The sequence below is a fragment of the Asparagus officinalis genome, chromosome 3, assembly GCF_001876935.1.
Source record: "Asparagus officinalis chromosome 3, Aspof.V1, whole genome shotgun sequence".
In the NCBI taxonomy this organism is placed as follows: domain Eukaryota; kingdom Viridiplantae; phylum Streptophyta; class Magnoliopsida; order Asparagales; family Asparagaceae; genus Asparagus; species Asparagus officinalis.
Genome location: NC_033796.1, coordinates 52,839,853 through 52,851,871, shown reverse-complemented (window position 1 = coordinate 52,851,871; position 12,019 = coordinate 52,839,853). Strand labels below are relative to the sequence as shown.

General features: G+C 32.1%; 1 protein-coding gene across 2 annotated transcripts; it reads left to right on the top strand.

The window, feature by feature from the left end:
* LOC109832285 (putative F-box protein At1g19160) lies at positions 1,589–3,321 on the top strand. 2 transcript variants are annotated; one of them, XM_020399706.1, is made up of 3 exons: positions 1,589–1,731; positions 1,933–2,027; positions 2,115–3,321. In XM_020399706.1, exon 3 carries the CDS (start codon positions 2,500–2,502, stop codon positions 3,181–3,183), a length of 684 nt encoding a protein of 227 aa, XP_020255295.1. In that variant the 5' UTR covers positions 1,589–1,731; positions 1,933–2,027; positions 2,115–2,499; the 3' UTR covers positions 3,184–3,321. The 2 variants fall into 2 exon arrangements, with proteins under 2 accessions (XP_020255295.1, XP_020255296.1); XM_020399707.1 differs by having other exon boundaries at positions 1,891–2,027.

The window sequence follows — 12,019 nt, the reverse complement described above, 5'->3', positions numbered from 1 at the left end:
TAAATTGGTTAGTGTCCTTTTATTACCGGTTGAGCGTTTCTTTTTAACTAAAACGACTTTCTTCAAGAGGGTATTTTGTCCAAATCACATATTGAAGTAACTATGTTAAGGGGGTCTACTGATAGAAGTGTAAAACATTATAGGAGTTTTTATAAGACACGCTATAGTTAAAGGGTGTTTTCTAAAATAGCACCAAAATTGATAGAGGTTATTTATAACCAATGTTACATTAAACGCTGGGCACTTCTAGGCGTTGGACTTAGCGCCCAACGCTTAGTCGTCTAGGCGGGCGTCTAAGCGGTTTCTGGGCGTTTTTTTTCTTTTTTCATTTAAGTGGTGATCGATGAGGTTTTGCTGAAGGTCGGAGGAGGTAGTGAAGGTGTTCATATTTGGAGGTTAATAGAGTTTGGAGAACGTGTAGGCTACGACACATAAAATCATAATCAAGGCCTACAGAGTGCAATCCATGTAAGCAGACAATGCTCACCTAAACGCTCGTAATATCTAGGTGGGCAGCCTAAATCCCGCCTAGACGCTAGGCGCTAGTTAGGCGGCCTAGGTACCGTCTAGGCCTAGGTGTACGCCTAAGCGGACTAGGCAGAGGTTTTTTAAAACAGTGTTTATAACACCCCAATAATAAAGGGTTTTATTAAATTGAACCAGTTAAGTGGGTTTTTGACACAATCCCCATAGTTAAGACGGTTTTTAAAAAAATTAACTCTTCTTTTAAATATGGTTTATTTATAATTTGTCTCTTAAAATTTTACTAATTTAATGTTAGTCCCTAAAATTATGAGCACTTTCAAAATTTTGAGGGAATAACATACAATTATTGGATACTTAAAATCAAAGGACTAATATCTAAATAAATTTCACATATTTGCTCGTATAGGCATTGTATTAAACATCAGTTGATATATTACTATATCGGCCGATATATCGGGTTAAAGACTTTATCTCGATAAAATTTTATATTATTTTCTTTTATTTGGTGATTTTTTTTGATATAAACAACAAGTGTATCACCGAAGACCTAAGCTTTTAGAAAAAAAATTTAATAATATACTCAAATATGTCAAACCTTAACATGACATTACAATGATTTCTAAATAGAAGTTTTTGAAGGAAAAACAAAAATAAAATAATTCAACTTGGTTGATTCAAACTAGTAACCTAAAGAATCACCTATGGCCAACTATGATCTACTACATCAACTATGTTAAGGTTAGATTGTAATCAATCTTTTAAATATTCTTAATAACTATAACTAACTAGCTAAATGACACAAAAACACCTTGTCCTAGGCCAGGCCCAAGAGACAGGTATCGGCGAAGGCACCCGGATGAGGGCCCGGAACCTGGGTAGGCTCGGATTTCAGGGCTTTTCCCAGGCTTGGTCTAGGTTTTCGCCCGGGTGAGCACGGGACAGGTTTGGGGCTGGGTCCGGGTTTCGAGCTTTTTGGACCACCCTCGTATATGAGGGCATAGTTGGAAATAAATTTAAGAGTTGAGGGACATAAGAGTAACTTAAATCATTTGCTGGACTAATTCCAGAATACGAAAGATGCAGTAAAAGGCGACTGGAATGTTTGAAAAGCCCAGGAGAGTTCATTTTCATTCTCGTCGCGCTTTATGCGTCGGAGCTCTCGACGGTGAAGGGGCTTCAACCCCCAAACCGTAGCTCGTTGAGGGCGGCAGAATCCAATCAGAATCTCAATCGGACGCTCTCTAGGTAAAATGTTCTTCTAATTTATTAAGGGGGGTTAAAAAACTATACCCTTCTTCTTCTTTTTTGCAAATCACGGAAATTTCCATGGCAAGGGTTTATTCAACATTAGTCCTTAGATATTGCCGCTTTTGAAATTAATCCCTCAAATCCTCGACATCACAGACCGATTTTTCAAATTAATCCATCAAATCATGGAAATTGCAGACATGGTGAACAAAAAGAACCCTAACCCATCACACGACGAAGAAGACCAAAGCGAGAAACAAGAAAGCACTAGAACGAGGAAGAATAAGAATCGGGTATTTCAATTTTTTTCTTTTCAAATTTCAATAAATTAATCCTGATTGTTGTAGTTTGACGTTAAAATTAAACATTTGTGTCCAAAGTCGCTTCCAATTGACGTTGTGGCCGTCATACTATCAAGACTACCCGCAAAAGATGTTGCGAAATTCCGCTGCGTCTGCAAGGAGTGGTTTTATCTAACTCATGATCCTTGTTTCTTGAAATCACTGCGCGAGAGATCTTCGAGCTACATAATTATCAGCAAGTATGTTGTTGGTGGTAGCATCAACCTGTGTGATTTCAGCAATGCTGATGTGAAAAAACCAACAATGAGTACATGCAGATTAAATCTGGGGAGGAAGTATTACATGTTGTCGAATTTTGTTGATGGCTTGACTTGTGCTTATGCGGCTACCAGTAAATCCCGTGTATACTTGTTGAATCCTATGACTCGGGAGCTTCAAGAAGCTTCCAAGAAGAGCGGTTGTCATGAAAGGCATTCTAGAGGAAAGTTTTGGTCTTGGTATTGACATGGTTACGGGAAGATACAAGGTAGTTAGATTAGTTTCTCATCCTGCAAGTCAATGTTTTTACTGCGAGATATACAGTGTGGGGACTACGAGATGGAGGTGTCTTGGTGAAGCACCTTTTAATATTCGCTACCACTCTGATCCAGTTTTCTTTAATGGAGCCATACATTGGCTTGGAGTAACAAGAGGCTGTAATCAACAACAACCGAGTGTTTTCAGGTTCGATATCAAAGACGAGAAGTTTGGATCAATGATATCAACCCCAAATCCCTCGTTCTATATGCACTTGTATTGTTTGAAGGAGTGTGGTGGGAAGCTTTGGCTTGTATTCTATAACTCAGTCGAACTTTACTATGAGATGTGGACTAGGAAGGATTATTTGAATGATACATGGGTGAAAGAATATACGTTCCCTACTAGCAACATTCCAAGATTCCTCATGGGTCATAATGTTACAGACATTGTAGACGGTGAGATCCACTTTACATTCTGTGAAGACGGAAAATGGCATGTCATTTCTTATAATCCTCGTAGTGGAGCTTTTCGCGAGCTCTTTGTGGGAGGAGAGCATGGAGATCTTGCTTTCTACAAGGAAAGCCTTATTTCGCCGAAGAAGTTGTCAATGTATCTCAGAAATGTATAAAATAGAATGGAATGGAGGCGTTTAATGCATTGAATGTGTTTGAAGTATTTGTCATGATGTAGACGTAAAGCACCAGAGGAATGGAACATTTTTGCCGATCTTGTATAGAACTTTTCATTTCATATTCTCACCAGAGCAATGAAACATTGTCTATAACTTGCAGCTTTTTGCATTATATATTGAATTTCTTGTTCGTGCCTGTAGGATTGCTCAGCTTTTAAGAGTTTCCTGTCATCTATCTATAAAAAAGATCACGCATAGGGAAGGTGTGGAGTCATTTATTTGATGAATTATTGTTCATTGTTAGTTTTGAAAGTCATAACATCCATCTTCTTGGCGTTATGCGCAAGAGGTCGGGGACAATTTATGTGCTTGGTTGGTCACTTTTCGTATTTGAATTTTGTTTTGCTCTCTGGGGATTAGCCTCTCACCTCCTCGTGCATAAAGGTCAATTTTGGACATAAAGGTCAAACTTTTCACTTTGATACCTCACAAAGCATTTATTTTAATAATTTGATGCCCAAAGTTTCTATCCTATTTCACTTTTATATCTCTGCTCATGTTCTATTTGATTTTCTATACACATTTGGGTTCATTTTACTTGGGATCAAAGTAACCAGATGTTCCAAGAATCAACCGGGGTATCACATGCGATTCACATGATAGAGAGTTAACAAAAAATCTGACATGATTCGGATGGGAGTATCAGAGGGGCTGGTTGGTTCATGGATTAATTTGATGTATGTTGTGGATCTATAAGAATCCATAATCTTGTTTGTTTGCATGCATATTGAAGAGGATTTGATGAATGACAAATCCAAGCGAAAAAGTCTTGTTTGGTTGAACATAAATTTGAATTGATGCATTAATTCTATGTGGCAACTCCAATTTGTGATAAAAAAAAATGCTAACTAAACAATGTGTTTAGTATAAATTCAACATATTGGTTTTTTAGGTCGCATTCTTCAATGCAAAGTTGCAAAATCCAAGAAAATAAATAGCCGTAGAGTGAAATGTGTTGGAATGCTAAAGTGTCAAAGTGGTAAGGAACACTTTGGGGGTATCAGAGTGAAAAAAAATGAGTAAAGTTTGAGTTACCAAAGTAAGCCTTGTTAATTGATCTCTAATGGGTTTTTATTAGGTGTGCATTCAGTCTCGATAATGCTCGGATATGATACTTATCATTTCCATATCCGTTTACCCGTCATGGATATGGATATGGATATAGATATACCTCGATAAGAAAAATATAGTTCATGTCTACAAGAGAGTTCATAAATATGTTCATTAATATTTGAAACACTACGATTGGATATCTTAATTATCAAAATTAACCTCCAATAGATTAATCTAAGGATTAAAATGTTGTAACTATATCACCAATATGTATTCAGATATTTTGAATATAACTCTGGATATATCACTACATAACCATATTTGCAAGCCTTATCCTACCAATTATAGATTTTAATAACCATATCTGATCATAAAGGATACAAATATAGATAATTTCTAGGATATGAATATCTTTGTGTACCCCTTAGTTTTAATGCTTGACTGTGTATTTTGTTTTATTAGTTTAATCATAAGGGGCTGTTTGGTTCGTTTCCTTGATATAGAGAAATGCAATTCCATGTAAATAAACACAAGTTTTGAGTTTTCCAAACTTTTCCAAGAAATAGATTGTTTTGCTTTGGTTCGCACATAAAAAATAGTGGGAAACCAATGTATTTATTTTTCTTGTGTTTGGTTCGCATAGAAAAAAAAGGGAAATTTTTGTAAACAAAGCAGAGAAGGAAAAAAATCTGACGTGGCAGAGTTTTCATCAATTTCACTTGGTTGGGGAAGGAAATCGGAGAGGGAAAAAAATCTTAGTTGGCGGCGATTTCAGCAGAGTTTTCCCTCTTCCATTCGAGCGAACCAAAGCGGCACAAAGAAATAGACGGAAACAAAAAAGCTGACGTGGAAGGCTAAAAATCTGACGTGGAGGGGTTTTCTGAGTTTTCCACCCCTTATAATAGCGAACCAAGATGAAAAGTTGGATGAAATATGCATTTGTTTGTATTATCTATCCATATATTCTTAGCAATTCATAATGATCGTTCTAAAGGGATAATTGCAAAGACTAATTAGCCACATATGGAACTAAATTAAAGAAGACTGAGAAGGAGATATATAGAGTACACAGAGAATAATTTCAAAATAATTTGTGAACTGGGGGCCTAATAGCAGTTTCAATGACATGAGGCCCCATTTGGCAACAAAAAGATCTCCTCTGAGTTTACCGTCATCTTCTCCTCCCTCGACCATCCCCTCTCCTCCTCTAAACTCTTGCACATGATAACTGAGACTGTCATCTTCTTTGTTAAACTCCCTCTCCCCCCCCTCATTGTCGCCAACTCCACCGTCCATCTTTGCACCGAGCAAACTCACATCCTCAAAACTGCCTACGATCTTCTCTCCTCTCCCCCACCACCATTTCTCTCAAACAAATCGCATGATGGGATTATGTGATTTTACTTCTTAGTGATAGATTGGAGCTTGCTCGGTTTATTTTTAATTGAAATGGATGAGTAAGATTAGATTTCTTAGAGTAATATGTTAAATGGATATATGATATGTACCACTTCAAAGATTGCTTGTAAAGTGTTTGATGAAACCCTAAAGAGAAATGTGGCTTCATGGACTATGATAATAACAAGTCGTGTATAAAGAAGATGTTATGGAGATCTCATTGTATAGTTGTGCATACGTAAATGTCAAAATTACATAAACTTATAATTGTATGAGTTGATTGTGAACTATGAAAGATTGGCTGTAAATCTTTCCTATTTGATGTTAACTCTACTCATTGAATGCTAAGTTTATAGGATAACTGTTAAGTTTATATAGTAAATATTAATTTTGAATGTTGGTTGTTAAGTTTACCCATTGATTATTATCAAATAGAGGGAAACATCATGGAGATCTCATGATGTTATTGATAATCTGGCATACATGTTAAGATCATGATGTACCTATTAAGGTTCTAATCTATCTGTTAATATTAGGTCGTACCTGTTAGGGCAATAATATACATATTAATGTTATAATATATATGTGAAGGTTATGACATACATGTTAATCTTATCACGTATCTATTAAAGTTATGTCATATCTATTAATGTTTTAGTGTTCCTATTAAGATTATGGTGTACCTATTAAAGCTATATTATAACTATTAAAAATGATAATTTTTAGAGTATGTTTAACTATTATTAACTATTTTTTTATAATTTAATGTTTTTAACTCGCTATTTTGTTTTTATCTCTTGCCATCATCAAAGAAAACCCATTAACGTTGGATGATTATCTAATAACCTCCCATAACTTTTAAAATATCATAAACCCTCCCCCTAAAGTTTAGGGTTTATTAGAAAATGTCATTAAATTAAAATTTTAAGATATTTAGCAATTGCATGCTATATTTACTCGTTGTACGTTAAGTTTATAGCACACTGTTCAATTTATACAGAGCATGTTAATATGGAACATTGGCTGTTCAGTTTACTCACTTATTGTTAAGTTTATAGTTTAACCGTTAATTTTAGGGGCTATTTCCAAAAATTTTAAAAAGACGTTTGATAATGAACTATGAAGGATTAGTTGTGAATCTTACCTAGTTGATGTTAACATTATTCATTGGACGTTAAGCTTATAACATAATTGTTAAGTTTATACAATGGATATTAATTTTGAATGTTAAGTGCTAAGTATACCCATTGGTTATTGACTTTAGGGTATAATTGTTAAGTTCATATATTATATGTTAGAGTAATAAATTATTATTAAATTTTAGTCTAAGTTATCAATTTTACTGAACAAGTGTTGGCTAAACTCTTAAATTGTTAAAATTTAACTTTGTTTATTTGGCTTTTTTTAATTTTAATAAACTTAACAACTAATAAATATCATTGAAATCTATCTGTTAAAATTCATCATAACGTTAACTACTACAACATAAACTTAATAGGTATACCATAATCTTAATAGGTTCATCATAACCTTGACATGTACACCACAATCTTAACTAGTACGACTTAACAAGTACGACTTAATTTTAGCATCTACGACATAACCATAATAGCACTACTTAACCTTAACAGATACTAAAAAATACTCTAGAAGGAGGGTGAATAGGGTTAATGCTAATCTAATTTGATATTAATGAAAATTAAAACTTATTAATAAATATATCCTAGCAAGATTGATATATAATGAATTATTTGCAAGGATATGTAAACTAAGGGCAAATAAAAATGAAATGATATAAACAAGATAGTGGACAAATGAGCAATCCAAACACAAGAAAAATGATCACGAAGTTAGGTCCTTCCGACCTACGTCTCCGCTCCCCACTCCCGGGGAGAATCCACTATCACAATGGGTTTTCGATGTTCACCCAAAACGTTCAATCGGTTTTCTACGCTTACAGACAAACATTTACAACTCATACTTGTAACTACATAAATACCGACCTTAAGTGTTGGCCTCTCACGTGTCACCTTCCTCAAGTATTCAAAATTACCACCTCTCCCTCAGCTTTACTACTGACCCCACTCCTCTTGGAACCGACCACGTCTCTCACCTCTACACTCCTCTTAGTGTACTTGTGTAATACAAGTAATTCTCACAATAAGGCTCAAATACAAATAATTTGTTCTCTACAATAGATGAGAACTACTCTCAAAAATACCCTCACCACAACCCAAAATACACTCAATGTGATAATACTAAAAGCTCAATGGTTGTGTGTGTAAACAATGAGAAATAACAAAATCAAATGTGAGAATCTCCTATCCTCAAGCTCCCATGAGGATCGCTAAGCTCCTGAAGAGAAGATACACCCGAATCAACCTTACACTCCTCTTGGTGTACTTGTGTAATATGATCTCACAACAAAGGCTCAAATACAATTGTTTGTTCTCTAATACAAGGATGAGAACTAAGTGTAAGCTCACTCACAAAGATACACTCACCACAACCCAAAATGCACTCAATGTGATAATACTAAAAGCTCAATGGTTGTGTGTGTAAACAATGAGAAATAACAAAATCAAATGTAAACTCAATATAAATCTAGCTTGATGAAAATGATGATCAACAAACAATAAATACAAAGCTAGAAATGAGTTTAGAGAAACTTCTCTAAGACAGGAGAGAGATATGATGTTGAAGCCCAAAACCAATGAGATGATCTTCTCCTCTTGTGAAACTTGTTCCTGTTTAGTCTTCTTCGTTTCTACATCACTTTCTTCTTTCTTCACAAAACAAAACACACTTAAAAACTTCTTTAAAACCTTTAAACAAATTGTCCAAAACTTATTTTTAACTTTCTTAAGTGTATATTGAAGTATGAGGGCATGGGGTATATATAGGCTCAAGAAACAAACACCAAAAACCAAGGAAAAAGACCAAAAACCCCATAATCTAGCATTCTGGAAAACTATCTGTTATAGTGTTATAAGTCGGCTTGCTACAGTATATAAGTCGATTTATAACTAACCTTTATAGGCTGAAGAACTCATACAAGTCGACTTGCAAAAATGATAAGTCGACTTATAACATATAAGTCGACTTGCTTTGGTGATAAGTCGACTCATCAGATAAAAATTGTATTTTCTAGAGCATTTCATAAGTCGACTTGTCAAAGGCATAAGTCGACTTATAAACATGCACAGACACTGTTCATGTATGAAATCTAAGTTTTGAACTGCCTTTAAAAATAGCAAATAAATTTCAAAAAATGTAAAAACTTGGAAAATGATTATAAACATGAAAATAAACATGTTACAAAAAGAATTTTTTAGAATTATACTTCCCAATTATGAAAACTATTCATTTTATAAAATAGTCTAAAAACATGAAAACTTAACAGCACATGTTTTTGACAAACAAACTTGCATATTTATTTTGAATGGATTAATAGACTTAGGAAAAGATATAAAATGGTGTAATTTAGTCTTTAATCCATAAACACATATTTTCTCAAAAATGATGTTTTGCATAATATATGCATTTAACAAAAAATAAAATGATAAATATAAAACGTATGAGTATGTATATGAATATATCTATTGTTTCATATTTGTATAGCTAGACCAAAAACAAAACAATAAATATGAAATATGTAAGTATATAAACAAGTATATTTGTTTCATATTTATATAAACTTAAAAACGATAAATGTGTATGTGTGTATGTGATTGAGCTTGAAGTATCTACACACAAAGTATAAACCCTAAACTATACAAACTATACTCAAGCAATCTTGATCTTCAATGTAGCTCAACTTTGTGTATATATATATATATATATATATATAAGAAATATGGGTATGCTTGGTAGCAAACATAAGTTTTTATGCTTAGTAGTGATGTGGCATATTCCCCTCCACTCATTGAAATTGGTGCCCATATTCACATGGGTTAAGGAGTGGCTGAGAATTGGAATGAGTGCGTGAGAATATAACATCTCACTACCAAGCATAAAATTTATGCTTGGTACCAAACATACCCATTTTTCTTTTGTGTGTGTATGTATGTGTGTGTGTGTGTGTGTGTGTGTACAGCCTAAAATTTTATAATTTTAAAACTTGCAAACAATATATATATACAGCCTAAAATTTTATAAATTTAAAACTTACAAACAATATATATGAATTCAAAGAATTACCATCACGTACTTAAAAATTTTAAAGTTTGTAAAAATATATCAAAGTTATAAAATTACAAAAACTTCGAACATTTAAAAACTTACCACCAACGCACAAAACATGAAAGTTACAAGCGTCCAATTTACAATTTAAATTTTTTTAAATACTAATAAAATTTTAAAAATTTCAAAACACACCTTCAAAATTCCAAAATAACAAAAAGGCTAAAAATTATAACCTTGGCAAAAAATTAATTATTTTATTTTTTAATTAAAATATATAGATTTAACTTCTAATTTAAAGTTTACTATCTTTTTTTTTGCATTTAAAAGTAGTCTAATTTGATGCTGGTAAAAATTAGTAGTAACGAAGTTAAAAAAACCCATTTAAGGAATAAAAATTAAAAAATATATATAATACATTAAAAATTAATGTCACTATATAAATTAAAAGAATTGCATATAATTTTACTAATGACATTAGTTGATAGAATACGAAATTACATAAAACTAATAAAAACTCATAATATAGTAGTTTAGCATTAGTTAATTATAATTTATAAATATTGATCTTTAATGTTATAATATTTATAGAATAAAAAAATACAATGAGTTATATGTAAAGAAATAATCAGAAAGTTTAGAGATGTCCTTTAAAAGAATCAACTTGTTTTTTCCTTAATTAGAGAAGTGAAGGAAATAAACCCAAAATTAGAAAATGTTCATGAATCACTTGAATTGATATTGACAAAAGACATACCTATCAAAGAAGTATCAACTTTGTCCCAATTAAAGAAGCATTCTTATAAAAGATACAAGAAAAATTAGTAAGTATTTATAATTTTTCATACTTTTTAAATACTGAAGAAATTATAAACTTAATATAAAATTACACACAAATAATCTTGCAATAAAAACTAATGTTAAGCCATTAATTAACTATTTTGCAAGATATAACAAATTAGATAAGAGGAGGGAAATCACTATATAATGGATGAAAGGTGTACACATGGTAATTATTTACAATACCATAAATAAAAAAAAATTAAAATCGATCTTTTTCTTTTCCTATACAGTAGGATGAATTTACGTGTAACTTTATTTAGGGATATGACTACCAACGAAAGGATCAATTCTTGAAGGCACGATCAAAGATAAGCATGTAATAGCACTATTAGATTTTAAGATTTTTAAATATAAAGGTAACATATTTCATTTACTAAAATTCTTATTAAAGGCTACTAAATATAAAATTTATCTTACATAATTTGTTGGGGGGGATATGCATGTCATCGTAAATTACGCTAATAATATATACCAACCCAAAGACATAACTTACTAAAGAAATAAAAGAATGGTAAGTAAGTAAATGAACCAAACATCTATATAACACAATAAATAATTGTATTTTAAAGCTAATATGCAATGTTCATTCAGAACAAGTTATCAAGACAAAAAGCATCTTCATCAATGGTCTTTTTAAATACAACACAAATTCAAATCACCGATATATGCAATCATCACAATGTTCGAAAGAGGTATTATCTTACAATACATACTCTAAAACTTTTACAATTAAATCTAAATATAGCTTACTAATATACAGATACGTTATTACACCTATAATACAAAGATAACTACCATTTATAATAGAGTTGAGTCGTGGTCCTATGCTTGTAAGGGATGCAATAAGAAGATACATAAAAATGTTAATATGATTGTCCAAATAATAAATGTAATAGAATTGCCAATGACGTAGTACCAATGTTAAGTAATATTCATTTTTCATAAAATAAACATATCATAATCAAATATTAACATTATGATCTAAAGCAAATTGATAATAAAAAAAGTTATTTAGTTTAGATCCTCATGAAAAATGACAAGGACAAAGTAAATGTAACATTATTTAAGGCACGAGAAATTCTTATTGGATGCATAACCGAATTCTAAAGAAAAAAGAGGTAAATTCTTACCCTATTTAAGTAATAAATTAGATACACAAAAATTTCGTATATATGAAATCAACATTTATTCTCATTAAAACAGAAAATAATCAAAAACCGTAGATCTAGAAGTTTATGCTAAACATTAGAAATATGTTCAACTTATTTGTGAAGTAAGACGTGAAGACAAAAGAAAT

What these genes read in the sequence shown, in the direction of transcription:
- LOC109832285 (XM_020399706.1), top strand. Translation starts at nt 2,500, where the DNA reads ATGAAAGGCATTCTAGAGGAAAGTTTTGGTCTTGGTATTGACATGGTT.